Below are 22,753 nucleotides of genomic sequence, written 5' to 3' on the forward strand. Positions count from 1 at the left end.
ATTTGAAACCCCAAAACATTTTTCTGAGATGTTTATTTACAACATTTTTGAAAATGAGTCAGATTTAACTGATAATTACAAAACATTATCATATTTCCCGTGCTAATCATTCGGTCAGTATCAGTCATATCTAAAGACCAAGGAGAGGGCGTGTTTATGAGTGTTTATCTCTAAAAAACCCTGAATGTGCTCAGAAAAACTGTGGCATGTATGGTCTCAGAGAAATTCACTAAAATATCATGTCCTCTATACACAGAGGACAAAAGTCTATGCCTGGGTCCAAGGATATATACAGTACGTGTTTAAGTAAAGAATAAATGCCTTTGTAGAAAAGAAATTGTGCACTTGCTTGTTCTGAATGTGCACAAATCTTAAAAGTATATCACAAAAGAAAAGAAGAAGAAATATTAATATTAAATGCCACTTAAGTGTACTTAAAGAGAGTACATTTCTTAACACTTAAGTAGCCTACACTTAAAAAAAAAGTGCATTTTAACAATGTCAACTTAAAAGCTTTACATTTTAATAATCTTTTATTCATGAAGTGGGCCTACACTTATTTTAATATTTAAAAACTTACATTTTTTAATAACTTTACATTACATTAATTATATTTTAAATGTACCCAATTCCAATGTAGAAATACATATTAAGCATAAAGATGTACTTAAGTGTTTCAGATAAGCACTGTACAGTTCAACTAATTGCATTGATATACTTTTAAACTACATTATTATGTAATTGTAAATAACATGCAGTAAAGTGTCCAAAAACTTTACATTCAGTTTGCACTTAAGTGTATTATTTTAAAGTATATTATTTCCATAATAAGTGATCTTTTTAAAGAATGCTTACTTTTTCACAGGGGTTTGAGATGCAATCACCAGATTTTTGACTGACATACAACTTCCCTTTCGCTGTTGTAAACGCATGAAATGTTCTTGTTATAATAAAGTGTCACACACCATTCCACACATATAGCTCAAACAAACACATCATTTTATTATTGCTTTTTATTGTTTTTTATTGTGCTAAAATGTAAAAGGGGCTGTTTGCTGAAAACATATTCCTTAGTTGTAAGTGTTAAGGAATCATGTAAAAAAAATGGACTTCATTATGTTTTGTTATGTCTTCATGATGCAGAAGAATAAAAGTGATTTTCTTTTCACACAAAAAAACAGAAAAGATTCACATTAGACAATAAACTATATTTATAAATAAAACAATTTGTTTTTTGTTGTCATAAAACAGTGTACAGCGAGTATTAAATCGAACCATTCAATACTATCTGTTTCCAATAATTAAAAATGTGATAAATGCATCTGAGGAAAAAATGAGGGTTTACAGAGAAACCGTGCTGATAGTTAATGATGACAGACATTAACATTATAAGTACTGTGTTGTTTGGGGAAGAGTGAGAGAGTGAAGAGAGCTGCTCTCCATCATATGATAATAATAATAGTGCATCATCATGTTGCTTTAGGACTGCTGATAACACTGAAACATTAAAGATCCATTTCTGCAGATCCATCACTGTTGCAGGTTCAGAACATGTAATACAAAAAATAACAGTACAGGACTGAATTTCTCCCAATTAAGTTCTAAATTTGACTTGATTGATTTCCTTAATAAATGTCCCTATGCACAATTTATCAGTTCAGGTTATTAAAACAACAAAAGAGATGAAAAACATCATGCATCATGTTTAATAAATTCATTTTAACCCAAAGAGTGAGGCAGACTTTAAAAGTCCTGTCTGTAAACATAAAAACTCTCTCTATTCTTCTCTCACCCTCCACAATTCTTAGCAGAAAATGAAAGCCATAAATATAAAATAATTGCCAAAGATTCTCTTTTGATAGCGTTTGTCTTTTTTTTTTTTAAATCATTAAAAATGATTTGTTCATCCTTAAAAGCAAAAGGTGATTTAGAAGTAAAAGATATCCTGACTTTCTCCTCACGTCATGCTTTTCTCCCGCTTAATTTAGTTCATCTTTGATTGAAAAACACATCTTGAGGTTAATAAACTGGTCAGAGGACAAAATATTAAAAAATGCAGGTGAAGTACATAAAAGAGTACACAAAAACCAGCAAGCATTCACTTTCATCACTGCATCTCTTAAATCAGAGACCTCGGGTCTCTGAGGGCATGATGGGATACGTGATCTGTTCCAGTCTTCTTCACTGAAGAAAGTGCAAGCCACAGGACACAGGAGGGACATTAGGAGGGACACTAAAATGTCAATGCATCTCTTTCTCGTCTTCCTCCCCATCTTTCTTTCTTGATTTCACAGTGCCTTGAGCATGTGGGTCGACCCTCGGGGTCACATGAAGCTCATCACATGACGTCGACGAAGAACTCACTAGGGTTCCCCATGGCCATGCGGAAAGATTGGCGCGAGGCTGTGAGTTCGGGCGGCACTGAGGCCAGGTCTCGGTCTGGAGGAGAGCCCGGCGCTGCTGTGGAGGGCGTCTGTGGCTGTGGAGGGAGGCCGGGCGCTCCACACACCAGGCTCTGGACGCTCCGGATGGTGTGTGAGCTACGCACACTGTGTTCACTAGGGGGCACTACAGAGTGCTCGCTGGGAGCCTTCTCTCTTTTTTCAGACTCGCTGCCGCTGCCGGATCGGCCTCCAGACTCTTGGGTTCCAGCTGCTGCGTTTGCGTCATTTTTGCTGCCGCTTCGATTCGAGCCACTGCTTCGACTGCCTGCAAGCGAAATGAAAAAAAAGAAAAGTGAGACTTCCTGTTTAAGTCTATTTTTTTGATAACTTTTCCATGTATTCGCCTTGTTATTGTATTATATATAATTAGGGCAGAAGAATTGACCACAGGATCAGAAAGAGGCATTAAGGGGCGATATTTGCCCCCCGGAAATGATTTCATGGGGCATTTTTCTTTAACTTTGTGTATGTGTATATTTATATATATATATATGTATATATGTGACCCTGGAGCACAAAACCAATCTTAAGTCTCTGGGGTATATTTGTAGCAATAGCCAAAAAAACATTGTATGGGTCTAAATGATTGATTTTTCTCTTACGCCAAAAATCATTAGGATATTAAGTAAAGATCATGTTCCATGAAGATATTTTGTAAATTTCCCACTGTAAATATATTAAAATGTAATTTTTGATTAGTAATATGCATTGCTAAAAACTTTATATGGACAACTTTAAAGGTGATTTTCTCAATATTTAGATTTTTTTGCACTCTCAGATTCCAGGTTTTCACATAGTTGTATCTCGGCCAAATATTGTCCTCCTAACAAACCATACATCAATGGAAAGCTCATTTATTATAAATCTCATTTTCCCGTATGGTTGGTTTTTTGGTCTTTGGTATTATTTTTATATACATATATATATATCTATATATATATACATATATATACATACATACATACATACATATATGTTTATGCACACACACACACAAACACACACACATATATATATATATATATATATACATATATATATATATATATATATATATATATACACACACAGAGCCATCACGGGTTCTGCCAGGTTTGGAACCGCACAAGTCCTTGCGTCTCTATTGGCATCATGCCAAAATAAAATGTTCTTATCCTTCAGAAGACTATAACAGCTAAAAGTCAAAACTAATAGTGAGACTATGTGTATACTGCTTGTTAAAAATGTAATAGAACTTATAGTTCGTCAGTGTTGGGCGGAAACCTTGTATGTTCAAAACCACTACTTTTCAGGAAATTGACAAAAAAACACTGTATTTTTTTTTTAAATCATTAAACACTGTGTTGTCAAAGATGATATCATGGTTTTATATATGGTTAGACACCTGCATATGTCATTATATTAATAACATTTGACCAAAATCAAGCTTGAGTGGAGTTGTGAGGTTTTTAATCAGTGAATGGTAGACATCTGTGTTTTGTCCGTTATTAGGAGTTTATCACATTACGTTTTCAGAAATGTAAACGTTATAAAGCTTAGTGGAGCTATGTGGGCACAGTCTTCAGTGTCACATGATCCTTCAGAAATCATTCTAATACGCTGAAGCTGAGCAGAACTAAATTTAATGCCATACAATCTATTGTGACATAATCACATTTGTTTTACTTTAATTGTGCAGGGGCAGTTTTTGCACTCATATCCTGAATTTGGGGGGCATTATTGTTCATTTTGGTGGCATTTTTGCCCCAAGCCCCCGATCGAACGCAGTCTCACCTTCGCTGTGCGGGCTGCCAGCGCTGCCGCCCCCTGCAGTGAAGCTGTAGCTGGGGTCGTGCACAGGGTGGGGATTGTACGGGTGAGGGATCGGGTACTGGTAAGGGAACGTAAGCGGCCAGGGAGCTACACCAGGGTGAGGCAACGGAGCCAGAGTGTCCTGGTCAGACGCCCCACTAGAACCGTCATGTTCATGCAAGGAGAGACTGGCCATATCTGAGACAGAAGAGGAACAAACAGGAGGGAATAGAGTGAATAAATAAAAGATGCTTCAATGTGAACGAGTGAATCGAAGAACTCACTGCCGCACAGGTCACCAAAGATGTAATAGCACTGTTCAGAGAAAGTGATCTTGTTGACAGTGTGCCGGATGTAGCCAGCTTTTAGCAGGTTGCTGGCGTATTTGCGCGCCTCCCGTCTGTCAGTAAAGCCCTCGACGTGATGATAGAGCCAATCCACCACATCTGAACCTGAGAGGAAAACAAAGACACTAGCAGAATGTCCACATCCAACTTCACTTTAACGGATTCTCTGAAATTAATTATCATTTAAAACAATTATGACTGTTAGCGATCAAATGTAAATTCCCCCTTGTGAAAAAGTAAACTTTAGCATACTTTTGAAAAGAGTACTTATTACGGAAATAATGCTTTTAAATGTTGCTTTATAAGAATACACTTAGGTGTGAACTGAGTGTAATAAACTTATTTGTATGCTATTTACTTTACTGTATTAAATAGGTTTATTCATTTATATTAAATGCAGATATCTATAAACTTTAACTGTAATATCAAATATCAAAAATAGTAATATCAAAAGTACACGTGCTTTAGTATATTAGTCAACACATCAGAATAATTGTACTTCTTTAAAGCAAAAGATTATTAAACATACTGGGACCCACTTTATATTAACATAGTAGTTAAAGACACCTAATATGTGACCCTGGACCACGAAACCAGTCATAAGGGTCAATTTCTTGAAATTGAGATTTATACATCATCCGATAGCTTAATAAATATGTTTTCCATTGATGTATGGTTTGTTAGGAGGACAATATTTGGCTGAGATACAACTATTTGAAAATCTGGAATCTGAGGTTGCAAAAAAATCAAAATACTGAGAAAATCGTCTTTAAAGTTCTTCAAATCAAGTTCTTAGCAATGCATATTACTAATCAAAAATTTGGTTTTAATATATTTATGGTAAGACATTTACAAAATATCTTCATGGAAAATGATCTTTACTTAATATCCTAATGATTTTTGGCATAAAAGAAAAATCTATAATTTTGACCCATACAATGTATTTTTGGCTATTTCTACAAATATACCCCAGAGACTTAAGACTGCTTTTGTGCTCCAGGGTCACATATAAAGTTGGGCCACATAAGGATTCAAACGTTACTTTAAAGTAAAATATTTGATTTTACATTATAACAAAGTCCACTTTTAAAAAGTGTACTTAAGTTAAATGTCTGTTTTTAAGTACACTTAAGTGGCTTTTTATTTAATTATTATTATATTATCCATTACAGTTTTAAGATTCGAAACACACTACCAGTGCAAAATCAATACAATTAAGCACACTTCTTTTTCACACTGGCTTAACTGGATAGACACTGAAAATGATGAAAAACATCAAACAGGGGATTCATTGTGATGAACCTGTTTATTCTTTTTTGGTGTTTCTTTGTGTTGAAGCTTTTTTTTATCTTTTATGAAGTTCATTTTTAAGAGAGACTGCAGGTTTACCTATGAAGGCGTTGGGGATGGTGATCTTCAGCCACATTCTGTCCCGCACCTACAGGGCCATTGCTTTGGCTACTGCTGCCATTTCGCTATGAATGGACAGATGGAAATCCTCGAACCCTGCAGAGTAAAGCTCAGTGAGACAGCAGTCCATAGATGTGAGTGTGAATTACAAAGAAATGCTCTGAACATCAAGATGTTATAGCCATTATCAACTGATCTGAACTCTCTGTCTTCTCAAACATTACAAATCAATCTAATTTCGCTGTGAAAAAGAGGTGTGCTTTTTTATTGTATTTAATGTGCACTTGTAGTGTAATTCAAATCTTAAAATAACAATTTCATGACTCTTTCTTACACACTTAAGTGCTCTTTGTAATAATTTCAAAATCATTATGTTTTAATGATTTTTTGTCATGCTTTTAAGACGTACACTTACTTTGATGATACAGTTTTATTTATTTGTAAATAACATGCAATTATGTGTAAACATTACATTCAGTCCATACTAGTATATTCTTTTAAAGTTTTTTATTTGCAAGTACTCTTGTCTTTTTGACAAGGGCTGTACTGCCTAATTTTTAATGTCTAATTTTCTGTTTATATTTTCTTCAAGACAAATCACAAATCTTTGATTTTCTTTTGACACATTCAGTTGTTAAGGGCTATGATCACAACACAGTTAGCAGTGGGTTGGCAGATGAAGTCATCCTCTGGCGACTGACAGCGGGCACAGCAGAGGTGGATTATGGGAAGGGCGGGTGGATAAACACTTACGCTCAGTCTCTGGAATGGAGCTTGTGATGGAGGAGCTGGTGGAGGTGATTGTGCTCATGGAAGGGCTCATACCGTACACTGGGTACGCCCCCGTCATAGCGGCAGTGTGGGACACCCAGGCAGCAGGGTCTATGGGACGGATTGGCTCACCTGAACAAACACAGGGGGAGTAAACGGATGCCTGGTCACTTTAGATGCTACCAAAGAGGTCAAAAACAGTAAAAGAGAATGATTTAATTTTACTTGTGAAAGCAAAATGATTGCAAACACCACTTCATGTTTAAAAGAATAGTTCTTTAAAAGAATAGTTCACCCAGAAATTAAAATGTACTCACTCTCAGGCCATCCAAGATATAGATGAGTTTGTTTCTTCATCTGAGAAATGTAGCATTCTGTCACTTGCTCACCAATGGATCCTCTTCAGTGAATGGGTGCCCTCAGAATGAGAGTCCAAACAGCTGATAAAAACATCACAGTAACCCACACCACTCCAGTCCATCAGTTAACATCTTGTGAAGTGAAAAGCTGCATGTTTGTAAGAAACAATCCAATCATTAAGGCATTTTAACTTAAAACCATCACTGCTGGCCAAAATAAGAGCCCATGATCCATAAGAACGCTTCCTCCAGTGAAAAAGTCCATTTCCTGTTGTCCTCTCACATCAAAATCCACCGACATATTTCTTTACAACTTTTTTGGACTGTTTTAGGTGCTTGATCTGTGCATATTTCTCTCCTGATTCAACAAGACGACTTTTTCACTGGAGAAAGCAATATTATGTATAGAAGAGCGATTGTCTGAAGTTAAAACTATCTTAAATACAGATATGTTTCTTACAAACAAGCAACTTTTCTCTTCACAAGACATTAACTGATGGACTGGAGTGGTGTGGACAACTTGTGGTATATATATATGTTTGGACTCTCATTCTGACGGCACCCATTCACTGCAGAGCATCCACTGGTGAGCAAGTGATGTAATGCTACATTTCTCCAAATCTGTTCCGATGAAGGAACAAACTCATCTACATCTTGGATGTCCTCAGGGTGAGTACATTTTCATATTTGGGTGAACTATTTCTTTAATAGCACTCTTACTTCGTGGGAGAGTGAAACAGCTACGGGGGTTTGGATCCCAACATTTGGCCACAGTCAGTGTGATGGGTCTGTAAATGTGAACAATACACAATTAGAGGAAATGTTGGTGCTGATATAAATCTCATTTAGTCCATAATAAGAGCACCGGACATCACAGTGTCCACCTCTTACCCAGGTTTATGGACGATCTCTCGCAGCACCCTCACTGCATCATCATTACTCATGTTCTCAAAGTTGATATCATTCACCTACAACAAAAGAAAGCAACTCTTAGAAATCACAACAACTGTGAGCAGGAATATCTTACAGTCCAAATCAAGCAGCCGAAACAGACCTGCAGCAGCATGTCACCAGGCTCAATGCGTCCATCAGCAGCCACAGCACCGCCCTTCATGATGGAGCCGATGTAGATTCCTCCATCGCCCCTCTCATTACTCTGCCCGACTATACTAATGCCCAGAAAATTATACTTCTCTATAGTAAGGGGGAGAGAGAAAAGCAAAATGGAGAGATGAACAGCAGAGTATAGATTTAGTATTGTTAGAGTGCAACATTTTTATCTATCTCATAATCATTTTTTAAAATATAGTAACATTCTTCACTACTTGGATGACCTTTTTTCCATGGGTATAGATATTAAGGAATATTAACAAAACGGAATCTGCACAAGACATTAAATTATAAACTGAATGAAACACAATGCTGAAAATTCAATGTAGTTTCCAAATGCATGTTATTGATCTTACTGTGAACAATTTATCTGTTCATATGTTGCATTTTTTAAAAAATGTTTTGATTTGAAATGTTTACTCAGAATGTCTAAACTGGATTTTCCAGCAAAAATGTCAGACTGCTCTGCAGGTCTTCTCCGATTATTTAGTCCTCTTTTATTATGATTTTGCAAGCTCATATTAATCTGCGTCCATTCAAGCTCGCCTCCACTTTCGAGCAACATCCAATCAACAACTGATGTGTAGAACAAAGTCCCCACCCTACTTTTTCTTTTTCTAATGATCCATTACAGTCACATGTACATCACAATATGGAAGAAAAGTGTCACTACTTTAATAGCATACAATCTATATCTCAAAGAATTACAAACAAAAACAAAGAGAAATAAGTAAAAAAAATCCTTTCAGTTTTTTTTTTTTTTTTTACATTTTATAGTTTGTGGTAAAGATTTTGTGCTGTTGGATCTTGGATTTCAAGCGATTAATACTTTTATTCAGTAAAGACGCATTAAACTAATCAAAAGTCACAGTACAGTAATTTATAACGATACAAAAAATTATATTTCAAATAATTATTGTTCTTTTGAATTTTCAATCTATCAAAGATTATCACAGTTTCCACAAAAATATTAAAACTGTTTTTCAACAATCATAATTATTAATTATTAAATTAATTTACTATATTAATTGTTCAGCAAATCAGAATATTAGAATGATTTCTGAAGGGTCATGTGACACTGAAGAGTGAAGTAATGATGCTGGAAATTCAGCTTTGCATCACAGGAATAAATGACATTTTACTTTATATTCAGATAGAAAACTTTTCTTTTAAATTGTAAAAATATTTCACAGTATTACTGTTGTTACTGTATTTTTGATCAAATAAATGCAGCCTTGGTGAGCATAAAAGACTTCTTTCAATAACATTAAAAATGATTCCAAATGTTTAACCAGTAGTGTATTTAAGATCTTTTCTTGTTTGAAAAAACGTACACTACCACTCACTGCCACGAGGTCTGTCTATAGCACAGATGGTTCAAAACGGGTTACACATCAAGATTCAGGATTTTTATTCGTCACATACGCGATTATATAGAGAATATATAACCAGCAGTGAAATGTGAGTATTACATCAAAGTGTTATACTTACAATACTTTTAATAATATAACTTTTCACAATCTAATTAAATCCAGATGGAAAACTGAAGTCCTGTTTTACAGTTCTGTTCCACTCGTTACTGAACGTCGTTAGTGAATGTCATTCATGTTGTGGTGCATGTTCAACGGCAGACACACAGATATACATGTGCACATACTCACCCATGTTTAATGTGACAGTTATGATGTTCAGAGACATGGTGGAGTCAGTTATGCTGCTGAACGATGAGGACTGGAGAGATCGAGAGAAAGAGAGCGAGAGATGAGGACACACTGAAAGAGACAAAACTTCTGAGGTTTATCTGGAGTCTCACCCTCTCCATTCTGGGTGCTTTGGGTTTCCGTCGGCGGCGGCGATGGCGTCTCATGAGACGTGACGATGTGCTCTGCTCCGTAGAGCTGCTGAACCTGTAGCAGCATCACAGATGACACACAATCTTCAAAACATCATATTCAGCCTAAAAGTGGCTTTTGTGCACATATAATGCACATTACAGTCCTCTCAGCTCTGATTGGTCCTGAGAGTCACATGATGCTTACCAGCCAATTTTCTGCACCAGTGTAGTAGTGTATCAGAGCATGGAAACCCATGCTTTGTGTTGGCTTTCCAGAGCATGAGATTTGAGTCTTCATGACGAGCCATAAGCTACACTTAACATGTATAGTTCCACCATATCTCTGACTCTTACAATTGGATCTTTCTGTATAAATTTATAATGTCCATATTCAGATGACCTCTGTTAGACTGGCCTCTTTACATGTGAAAAATATCAGAATAGTTCACCTTGTAATAGATTTAATATTCTTTATGCAAAATACTTTTGACCCTTAAAAACTATTAGGAGGCCCCTTAAGATTTTTTAGCATTTTGACGTTATTTTCAGGACCATCAAGCTCATTCTGTCCTTTGACTCTCATTACGGTAATGCGAACTACAAAGTGTGATTCTCATTACTGTAACATGGAAAATAAAGATTAACATATTATTTTTATTACTATTATTATTATGTATTCGTCAGCTTTTGTTTTACAGCCTTTAATCAATACTTTTAATTTACATTTAATTTTTAAATAAAAAATGTAATGAAAATGTAATCTTTCATTTTAATTAAAAAAAAATAATTTCAAAACTAGTATTTTTTACTAATACAATAAAAATTGACTATTACTGTAATGAAAACCGTTGTTAAAAACAATGAGAAATATATATTTATTTAAATCATTGTGAAACTGTATTTAGTAGTGTAATAAAATAAAACATGGACTGTATTGCTGTAATGAAAATCATTATTAAAAATAATGCGAAAGAAATTAATTTACATTACTAAAAAAATCTAATCAAATGAAAAAAAAGTATTTTGTATTATAATGCAGTTAAAAATGACTGTAGATTACTGTAAAGAAAATCATTGTTAAAAATGAGAAAAATTCATTTAGTTAAAAAAAATTATTCAGGAATATTATTTTGTTCTGTAATGCAGTAAAAAACTGGCTGTATTACTGTCATGAAAATCATTGTTAAAATATTAAGAAAGAAATTCATTTATTTTACTAAAAAAATCATTGCAAAACAGTATTCTTTACTGTAATACAATAAAAATGGACTGTATTAATGTAATCAAAATCATCATTAAAATGAGAAATCTGCAAACAATTCTCAATGTGCTAATAGTAAAGCAGATTATATTTACTTAATGTAATCAAAATCATCATTAAAATGAGAAATCTGCAAACAATTCTCAATGTGCTAATAGTAAAGCAGATTATATTTACTTGCAAAATATTTTTTTCCCTCTTCAGTCTGACTGACATGTAAACTGACCATTATGCAGTTTATAATAAATGTAAACATAACGTGTTTGTTCACGATTAAACTCTACACAGCGTAATCTAACTTCTAATTTAGGGCCCCATGCAATCCATTTTATTTTTCCCCAAAATCCTGTGTTTTCCATTTTATTTTTTTATGCATTCTTTGTTTTATGTTTCATTACAAATGTTTCATAAAAAAATTGTCTTTTAAAATGTAATCAAATGAAAATATAAATAATTTGAAAATAAATGCAAAGTAACAATTTACATCAAAACATTGCTGCGAATATAACTATATACATTAAGAAAAATCTGGGTCGTATGATATTGATAATGATAAAAAATAATTACTACTATTATTACTATACTATTACTTTGAGAAGTACATACATACAAGTTTAATATACATGCATAGTAATACATTTCTGTCATAATTTCTTCAAGTTAAAATTGAACTTTTATTTTGGTGGTTTGTCGTGAAGATCTTTGAGTTTCAGTTTGTATTTGAAAGTAGCTTTTCTCAACTTAACTAAAAGTGAAGTGACCCTCAGAGCAGATATGCAGATGAAATTCACGTTTTTATGTCCTCATATATTGAGATGACAGACGTTAAAGCAGCCCTACATCAGATGTCTATTTCAAAAGAGTAAGAAAAGTCCTTCTTTTCCATTCCTGGTTTCTTGACACTCACCTGCTAGTAGAGTCCTCCTCCTCCGAGTCGAAGAAGCTGGTGGTGTCCAGCTCACTGCTCATCAGTGTTGAGCAGCTCTCATAGCCAGCGATCTCCGGCCTGCGCTCCGGCCGCGAGTGACCGTTCATCCGGCCTCCTGCAGCACACAACACTCATCAAACAAGCCTGCGTGTTTCCTCATCATTAGCTAGGGCTGACTTATGGGTAAACTCACCATGATCATGTGTATCTTTCCTACGAGGCCTCTCTCTCTCCTTCTCTCTGTCTCTGTCTCTGACTCTCTCTCTGTCTCTGTCTCGGTCTCTTCTCAGCGATGGACCCACCTCAGGCTCGGTATCATTGCCCAGGTCATCCTGACTTCCTGCCGCATTCGCACTGGACAAGAAGAAGAAGGCAGAGTAATGAAGGACGAGTGTTCAGATGTCAGATGGTGACTAAAACACAGCTGAGTGACACATGGAAGCTTTTTATTTAAAGAGAACTCAATGATCTGTGAACAAAACCATTTCTAAACAGGTTTTACTTATTGATTAATTTGCTAATCTCTTCATAAAGCATTTGTAAATAATTGGACTATGAAAGTGTATCATGTTGGAATCACAGACAACTCCACATTCAACCTATTCTATACAATTTAACAAAATCATTATTGTCACTATTGTCAAATAAAACTAAAACCACTAACATTTTTTACTTGAAATTCTTGAATATATACTTTCATACATACAAACATTCATACACCAATATTATCCAAAATGTATTTTAGGGGCATGAATTATTATTTTACGTTTTATTATTATTATTATCATTATTATTATTATTTTCTTGAAAATATACTTAACAAAAAATGGCCCAAAATGTATAAGTAAAAAATATATTTATGTACATACATATTTTTGCTATATTTTGAAATATATTTAAAAATATACTTAAAATACATTTTTTAAATAAAATACTAAATAAAATAAAAACTTTAACATATTTTATTTGAGTTAGCCATTAACATTTCTCATTTTTGTAATTTGTAGTTATAATATAAATTTTTTAAATTTTTGATATTTGTTAGTAATTAATATTTCTTATTTTTGTAAATTAAAATTACTAAAACTTTAACTAAAATTAAAGTGAAAAGTTAAAAAAGTAAAAAAATGCTAATATATTTAATAGTATTTTACTACAATAGAATACTATTATAGTATATAAATTATATTAAACACATGGCCAGTATTTGTTTCATTAGCCAGTCTTGCCATAAGCAGTATTTTCTGGTTAGCTTTAAAGCTATTCTTCATCAATAGTACACAATGTGTATAAGCTAAAGTGTACCGTAAACGTTCACAACGAAAACCCTTATTATGACAAATAACAGTTTACAACTCAGAAAAGTTGTGGATGAGCAGCAGAGGGCGATCACAGGTTGCTGCTGTATTTCACCTAACTGCTTTTAGCTGTGTGTTCAGTGCATGAATAATTAACCTGCACACAAACACACTCACACAGAGGGGAGTCGTGCTGCCTGACAGACAGAACAGGAAACACACACACACAGACAGGAAACACCAGCATGACAAACAAGTATGCACACACATGTGGTTACACACAGATAAAGAGACCCACTGACCAACAATGCCACAAACAGACCTGTGGGAAAACCAGAAACCTGACACTGATACGGACAAGAAAATAAAAAACATCAAAACCTATATGAGGGCTAGTATATGAGGATTGGTATTATTTTGACAAACACTGAGTGTGAAATTTAAACTGTGAAATCATAAACATTTAACGTCCCAATAGAGCGCAACAGCAACCGCCCTTGGTTTCAGAAGTATTCTTCCATTCACTTTCTTCATAGGGATTTTTATAAAATTCAATAAAGAATAGAGCTGTGAATCATAATGCATCTTTAAAATCAAATAGTACTTCTTTACTTAGGAAATAAAGTAGACTTTAGCATACTTTTAAAAATAATAAACTCTAAAAGAATATACTTAAGTGTGAACAGAATGTAATGTTTTTGGACACTTAAATGCATGTTTATTGAATTTAAATTCAATTTATTAAATGCAATTAGATAAACTTAAGAGTGATTTTTTGACCCACTTAAGTAGGACGTAAGTACATCTCTCTATGTAACTTCATAATTACTTCTTGGAAATATGGTTAAAGTGTACTGCTGAGTAGTATACCAAAATATACTTTAATATATACTTTAATGTCATTTCTATTGAAACTTATATGTCAAGTATTTTAATATATTTCAAGCTGCCGTTTCATATTTTTGAAATATATTAACTTTAAATATTAAATAACACTACAGTTAAAATTAAAATCAATTGCTTAAGTATGTTAATCAACACATCACAATAAATGTACATCATTAAAGGAAGATCAAATTTTATTAAAACAGTTATTTAATTATTTTTTAATTTTTAATTTTTACATTGTTAAAATTTTAAAATTTTAATTAAACGACTCTCTTAATTTCTTTTGTGTATTTTTGTATTTTTTTTTTATTTTAATTTAATTTGTTATTATTACAAAGTGCATTTAAGATTTTTAAGTACACTAAAAGTGCACATTCGATACAATTAAGCGCACAAACGACTCTCTTAAGTGGATTTGAGTTTAATTATGTTTATATTATTATTAATATTATTTTTTTTATGATATGGTTTGTATGAAGTAGATTCTCTTAAGTTGAATTTATTGATGCCCAAATCCGATTTTCTGACTATATCCGATTTTTTTGACGACCTGCTTACATCATCTTTTAAAAGTGACCCGTGTCCGATTTTTTGCATTTACACTATACACTGCTGAAACTACCAAATGTAGATGTTTTCTGACCCGGAAAAGGAAGTAAAACAGCACGAAATTCATGGATGCAGATGCAAATAAAATTATACAGTGTTTTGCTTTCCACAATATTTTTTGAAAAGTCAACAAAAAAAAAACAAAATCAACAAAAAACATCTCGTACGGCGGAGAAAAAAGCGCTTAAACCGTGCCTCCCCATATCTCGTGAAAAATCTCTTCAAACACGGATTTATTTCTGTACAACCCTGCATTTTTAATGCACTGTCCTCTTCGCCCCAAAGACTTAAAAGACATGAAACCTCTGCATTGCTCCACTGTGTGTATCCTTCTTCCCTCCATCGCGCCTATAATAAGTCATGTGATCTCAGTTGGTGGTCTCCACCTGAGGTTAACGTCACTTTTTTAAGACGTACGACTCGCATTTACTGGGGAATATATCCGATTTGTCTGCTTACATGGCACACGCAAATGCACGTATCCGATTCATATCCGATTTATTACCACATATGAATGAGGCCTGAATCCGATCTGCGAAAATCGGAATCCATGCGGTTTTTTCCTGCTTGCACGGTCACCGGTCATATCCGATCTGTGCCACATGAGCGGAAAAAATCGGAATTGGGCCACTTGAACCCATGCAGTGTAAATGGGGACTAAGAAAGAGTCAAGTTTGAAAAGACTGAAAAAAATTAATTATAACACCTTACAGAAAAAGACTATACAAAATGCTGCTCATTTACTTTGAACTTTGACTATTTATTTAAATTAAATTGCAGTGTTTCACAGTTTAATAAAGGCTATACTGCTTTTTAATTAGCTGTTCAGACCTAAAAACGCTTCACCTCCACTTTCTTCTTCTTTCACATTCCCATCAAAATGAGCACTTAAAGCAATCGATGCCTTTGTAGGTAAAACATCGATCTGAATCGATGAGCGTGTCTTTCTTTGAGGGCCTGTAGAGTTGATTAGATTAACAAGTAATGGGGTCTCCGGTTTACTGGAAAATTTAAACACACACAGATCTGAGACTCGCACAGCTCCTCTTAACACACTCCTGTGATCAGGCAGATGTCATTAAGGGTATTGACGTGCTAGTGCTCTTGGGTTAGGGCTCTGATTAGTTCACATTAAAGGAAACCGAAGACTAATGAGTTCATGTCAACACCGAGCGTTTCCAGTCTCTAACCACCTCCAGAGTGTGTATCTGCCAAGAAAACTGTGTGTCTGAAACATCTGGCTCAACCAGTGTTGTGACTGAGAGGTGAGACTACCTGCCTCAACAATGACAGATAGGAAAGCATTCGGAAAAACTGTGAAGATTTTTGCAAAACTAATGTCTAGTGATGCATCAAAATTTTGCCAACAAAACTATTCATTAGAAAAAGCAAAAAAAAAAGAGGGCACATGAACAAATCATCTCTTCCTATTTACTACTAGCATGAAATAAACATAAATGAACATCAGAAGTTATGTCGAAAGAAACTGAAATGTATCATGTCTCATGTAATCACTCCACTGAAAGACGTTTAACAGCTTGTAAACAATGCCATGCAATGTTACATTTACCTGAAGAAAGTCATTAAATGTCGACAAACTAGACAGTTAGCAAGAAAAAATGGTAACACTTTATTTTAAGGACCAATTCTCACTTTTAACTAGCATGCATATTACTAGCATATTAGCTGTTTATTAGTACTTATAAAGCACATATTAATGCCTTATGAGCATATTTTAGATCCCTTAATCCTATCCCATACCTAAACTTTACAACTACCAACAAACTCTTAATAAGCGGCAAATTAGGAGTTTACTGAGGCAAAAGTCATAGTTCATAGTGGAAGTTGGAGCTTAAAATAAAGTATGATTGCACTGTTAGTGATGTCTTCATTATGTAATCCAAGTTTGAATAAATCTGTCATGAAAACAAGTTATTACAGCCACTGTTTAAATGTTTATATTTCAACAACAATCTGGAGTAGAAACATGATTTTATCATTAAAAAGTTGCCATAAACTGCTTTATGTGAAATTTAAATCTTTGTAAAGAACTAAGTTTTTATTGGAGTGTTGATTTTATGCAATAGATTTAATTAATTCATTGATTGATTATTACATAAACATTACTTGCAGTTTCAGTTTTTGGCTAAATGAAAACTTTAGTTTTGGTTTCTGTAAAAAATTCATTTTGGTGCATCACTACAAATATCAACTGAGTATGCACTATTTTGGTGTGTTGGTGTACAATTAAATAGACACATTCACTCTCTCTTACACACATACACACACACACAGAAAGAGACAGCTGTGGGGTCACTGACTGGAAGGAAGGGGGTCTGGAGTCTCCGATGCCTCCGGTCCTCTCCAGCGGGGGCGGCAGATCGGCCTGAGAGTCTGCACACACAGAACCGCCGTCAGAGCCATGCGAGCCGTCTGCAGACACCAGCTGTACAGAGACACACAGAGAAACAATGGAATTAGCTTATCTACAGCAAAGGAAGCTAAGCTCTATCTATAGCCTCATGCCAGTATATACAACCATTCAAAAATTAGGGGTCTGTAAGATCTTAAAATGTTTTTTGAAAGAAATGTCGCTCAACAAGGCTGCATTTATTTAATTAAAAATACAGTAAAACAGTCATATTGTGAAATATTATTACAATTCAAAATATATTTTTGTGGAATTTTATTTCAATAAGGCTGCATTTATTTAATTAATTTTAAAGTAATACCATTTTTAATTTATTCAGCATCATTACTCCAGTCTTCAGTGTCACATGATCTTCAGAAATCATTCTAATGTGCTGATCTGCTGCTCAAGAAACATTTCTGATTATTATCAGTTGAAAACAGTTGTGCTGATTCAGATTTTGTGACACATTTTATTTTTCAGGATTCTTTGATGTATAGAAGGTTCAAAAGAACAGCATTTATTTGAAATATAAATATTTTGTAACATTATAAATGTCTTTACTGTTACTTTTGATCAATTTAATATGGTGGTTTCAAACCTTGAGTCACGAGACTTAAAAAATGGGTCGCAAGTTTGATTTAAAGGGATACTCCACCCCAAAATGAAAATTTTGTCATTTTTTGATTAATATAAATGTCTTTCCACACCCGTAAAAACTTTGTTCGTCTTCGGAACACAATTTAAGATATTTTGGATGAAAAACGGGAGGCTTGTGACTGTCCCATAGACTGCCAATCACTGGTTCAACCGTAACATTATGAAGCGACGAGAATACTACTCAAACTGCAGGCTTTTTAATGTATTTTGGATTGAAAATGGGTGGTTCAACCGTAACATTATGAAGCGACGAGAAAACCACTGATTGGCAGTCTATGGGACAGTCACAAGCCTCTCGTTTTTCATCCAAAATATCTTAAATTGTATTCTGAAGACGAACAAAGCTTTATGGGTTTGGACAACATGGGGGTAAGTGATTAATGACAAAATTTTCATTTTGGGGTGGAGTATCCCTTTAAGTAAATTGTATACAGTATATGTATGTAACAAAGTACAAGACTCAGGGAAGAACAAAAACAACACAACGAAAGCATTTTTGTGTTTGCGCTCTGGAGAGCATCAAAGGTTTCTATTCACAATGTGTTTTTACAGTGTTGAACACTGTAGCGAATCACAGACATATCTGTTGATTTCTGGAAAGCAATGGCCAATCAGACGTGTTTCAGTTAGTCTGAAATCACTCACTGCTCAAAATGCTGGAGTTTTGTTCAGCCCTGAGTTCTGGAAGCTCGCGAATGCTCTTTACAAATAAAGTGTAGACGTGATGTAAATAAGATTTTAATATTGCAGTGTAGAGAGATTTGTTTATTATAAAGGAATTTTCTGAGATTGCGATAAACTGTAATAAACTATTCTATCTATGTTTGACTTGATGCATGTAAATGGTTGTATACATGAGCCGCGTTAATTAGAAAAGAAAAAACAGGGTCGCTCCTAGAAAAGTTTGAAAACTACTGATCTTTGCTGAATAACTATTGATTTCTTTCCAAAAAAAAATTAAAAATCTGCCCCCTTTCTTCTGAACAGTAATGTATAATATATAAGCTGTATAAACAGTTAATGTTTATCCCAGTGCAATAGATTTCCATTGTACAAGTATCACTGTAAGTGTATAAAACTGAACTTGTATTAAATCTTAATCAAAAGTGTACTCTCTGCTTAGTTTTCTCTGTGTTTTAACCCAAACTGAGATCTGAGGGCACAGGGGGCATGGTTTAGGAGGGGAATAAATGAATCAGAATGCCATGAACCCTATAATAATGATCATTAAGAGTCTCTTGGAAAAAGAGCATTCACATGCCTGCTGGAGAAACAGAGAGCCTCTTATACGACCACATCCGCTCTGATACGTCCTGCGACACTGGCCACAATGTGCTGCTTTGGAGTCCCAACACCACCCTAAATCTGTCTGATTGAATCTTCTCGTTATGGAGGGGATATTTCAGGAGTGTTTTTCACCCACCCTGTGACTTCACTTAGATAATCCAATCACAGCCAACATGGAAGAAGACAGTGTGCTTTAAGAGCACAGCAACACACAGAGAATAAGCAGCCATTTTCACTTATTACAGCTTGGGTGATACTTACTACATTTTGGATGATAGTTTTTTGTTTTTATTTTTTGAAACATTATTTTCCACAATAGTTAAGAGAAAAGGCTACACAAAAAATTCATATTTAAGAGTTAAGGTAAATAAATAAATAAAAAATAAAAAACACAGACAATATGCTAATATATAAAATAATAAATATAATACAAAGATTAAGATTTGTGTATTTGTATTGTTTTGTTTTTGTATCTATTTGGATTAAAAAAATTAACATGAACTGGATTAAAAATTTTTGTGTTAAATATTTATCAGTCATGCATGAATGAAACAGTTAAGAAATAGGCACGATACACAATACACATTAACCACGTTTATGTATTTATCATCAGTAAATACAATCTGTTTCAGTCTCACACTGAATATTGCTTGTTCCACAGCTAGCCATATTTAACCATGTTCATGTTTAACTGAATACATTTAAATGTTTGCATGATGAACAGATTTATGCTGATTCGAAACGATTAGAATAAATGCATTTTGAAAATATGATTACTTAAAATCAGATAGATGCAAATAGTTAATAATAAACTATGACATGATTTTAAGAGTGAAGTGTGAAGTGATTTATTTATATATAACAAATATCCATCACATTTATTTTATTAGCTAGTTTATGTTAAAACTGTGTAATCCAAACGGATGGAATTTCATTTGTGATTTGAATACATAAATGTTACATTTATGTATTTGAGAAATGTGGCCCAGGGTAGTCCAAAAAGGAATTGTTTTTTGTGTGATTTGATTTTATATTTATGTATTTGAGAAATGTGGCCCAGGGTAGTCCAAAAAGGAAACTTAAATCTGAAAGCTGAATATATATATATATGTATGTATATTATATATATATACAATCGCCTTTTTGTGTTTTAGCAGTAATAAACAGCTGATATACTCCCGGTGCTGAAAGCGGTGCAGTATCTGAATGCTTTGGCCACTAGATGGCCCTGCAGACCCACTTGCGTTGCTCTTACCCCAGCGAAGACCTGCGAGGTCAACATATATTTGACGGACATTAGCCAACTCTAACAAAAGAGGCCCTCCCTGCCCAAAAACTTCCACAGGTTCAGCTCTGCATGGGAAAGCTGCTGATCTGAATCTGAAACGGGGGCAGTAAGAGGACATGCATATTTCTCTAGCCCCAGGTTCCTGCCTCTTCTGGCTGCTGCATTGGAAAAGCGCATCTGAAGACAGGCAGAGAGTCCAAGCAGTGCCCAAAGACTTCCACAGTTCCTTGAAAGCTGCTTCTCTCTGGAAACAGGAGAGTTTGAGAGATGGGAATCTAGGCTATGCAAGCCTCTGGCTGATCTGGCTATGCGGCCTCTCTCTCTCTGTGTGTGTATGTGTGCTTAGTTTGTTCTGGCTATGCGGTGTGTTGGTATTTGACTGTGTGTGTGTGTGTGTGTGTGTGCTGTGTGTGTGTGTGTGTGTGTGTGTGTGTGTGTGTGTGTGTGTGTGGAAAAGAGTCAATCAGAGAGAGTCTGACTATATAGAATTAAAATAATAGGGAATGTGAAAGTGTGTTACTTACATGTGCATTCATCTGTAAATTATACAGTGGAATGTAAGTGCATTGAAAATGTGCAACCAGGTGTGAGTCAGTGATTCAGCGAGAGGGAGAGAGAGAGTGTGTGTACAGGTGTATGTTTCTTGCTTTAAAGCCAAAATGAAATGGTGTTTAAAACCTATTTCTGTAATGTGATGTACTTCAGGATATCAACATGAAGAAACTACAGTACATATTAAATGCAACAGGTCATCATTTCATCACAATTTCTTCTGTTGTCTTTGAAATACTGTTAAAATGTACTGACAAGCATTTATGGTAAACTAAAATATAGTATATAATGTACGTCACACTTTAAAATATAATTGTAATTACACATTTGTTAAGGTGAAGCTTATATACGTTTAAAATATATTAACTTTAAAATTTGAATAACTTGAAAGATTATTTAAAAAAAAAAAACATTTAAAATATGTACTGTATAGTAAAACCAATTTAACATTATTGCCAAGTTCATTTTTTTAAAAGTGTACATAATTGCTAAGAAATATAGTTATATAAGTGAACTCTAAGTGCATTTAAGTGATCTTTTATTTCATAATGTATAAAAGTACACTACAAGTGTTTATGTAATACAATTAAGTGCACTTCTTTTTCACAAGTGTCCTGTAAACAACCGAAATATGTACAGAATGGGATTAAAACTGGAGTGATAACCATATTTAGCCCCAGTGTGAACACAATACAATACAACCTGGAATGTGTGTTAAGAAAGTAAACACGGTCACTTTTGATGTCATCTTGAGTTTAAGAGAAAGTATCTGTCCCACAGCACAGAAATGAGTAGTATATAACCAACACTGACATCAGGCAAACACCCCACAAATGCCAAAAAAGCAAAACAAGAGAATCAAAAACAATTACATCCATCTGATTTCTACAGAAGGGAACAGAAAACTTCAGCTGGCCCAAACACACACTGGATGGATTCCACTCAAAAGTGAGAATCACGTGAGTATTACAGTCTCATACTGTGTGTTAATCAATTTTGGTACACAATATATGAAGACATGCATCACTGAGACTTTATTTTGAATCAAAATGTGGTACCTTGATATCCTAGCAGGAAAAATGTAAATGCTGTTCACTGAATTGAAAAAATCCTCTTTCATTAACATTTTTAAAAGGAACCCCGGGTATTAAGACTTGTATGGCCTAATATAATGTAAATGATGTATAATGTAATTTGTGTTTGATGAAATTTGAAGTATTTACGTTTTTTAAGATTTAATTTATATAGTTGTATACATATTTTGGACTATTTGGGGGGCCATTATTTCGACGACGTCAAATATTTGCATGCTACTGGCGCTACTTGTTGCTATTTTTACTGCAACACAACATAGAATACACAACTCAGAAAAGAAAATACTGATACGAAGCTGTAAGCTACTGAAAGAGCTTACAGGTGGCAATGGATATAAGCGTAGGCTTAAACCAAATGCCGTACCCGCAAGGAGTCTAAACGCCGCTGGATAGCGAGTGAAATCTGTGCTGA

The 22,753-nt window shown here is 34.4% G+C and overlaps 1 protein-coding gene across 1 annotated transcript in view; it reads right to left on the reverse strand.

Moving 5' to 3' along the window:
- Nucleotides 1-982: 982 nt before the first annotated feature.
- The window catches only part of LOC109061943 (segment polarity protein dishevelled homolog DVL-3-like), a 38,363-nt gene continuing 16,592 nt past the window's right edge, over nucleotides 983-22,753 (reverse strand). The window contains 13 exon segments of the mRNA XM_042774846.1: nucleotides 983-2,709; nucleotides 4,218-4,433; nucleotides 4,520-4,687; nucleotides 5,972-6,088; nucleotides 6,746-6,895; nucleotides 7,843-7,910; nucleotides 8,014-8,090; nucleotides 8,177-8,316; nucleotides 9,894-9,963; nucleotides 10,046-10,139; nucleotides 12,235-12,370; nucleotides 12,449-12,609; nucleotides 17,372-17,496. Coding sequence (XP_042630780.1) covers nucleotides 2,339-2,709; nucleotides 4,218-4,433; nucleotides 4,520-4,687; nucleotides 5,972-6,088; nucleotides 6,746-6,895; nucleotides 7,843-7,910; nucleotides 8,014-8,090; nucleotides 8,177-8,316; nucleotides 9,894-9,963; nucleotides 10,046-10,139; nucleotides 12,235-12,370; nucleotides 12,449-12,609; nucleotides 17,372-17,496 — 1,893 coding nt within the window. The 3' untranslated portion in view covers nucleotides 983-2,338.

This window comes from Cyprinus carpio, chromosome A18, assembly GCF_018340385.1.
Source record: "Cyprinus carpio isolate SPL01 chromosome A18, ASM1834038v1, whole genome shotgun sequence".
Lineage (NCBI taxonomy): Eukaryota > Metazoa > Chordata > Actinopteri > Cypriniformes > Cyprinidae > Cyprinus > Cyprinus carpio.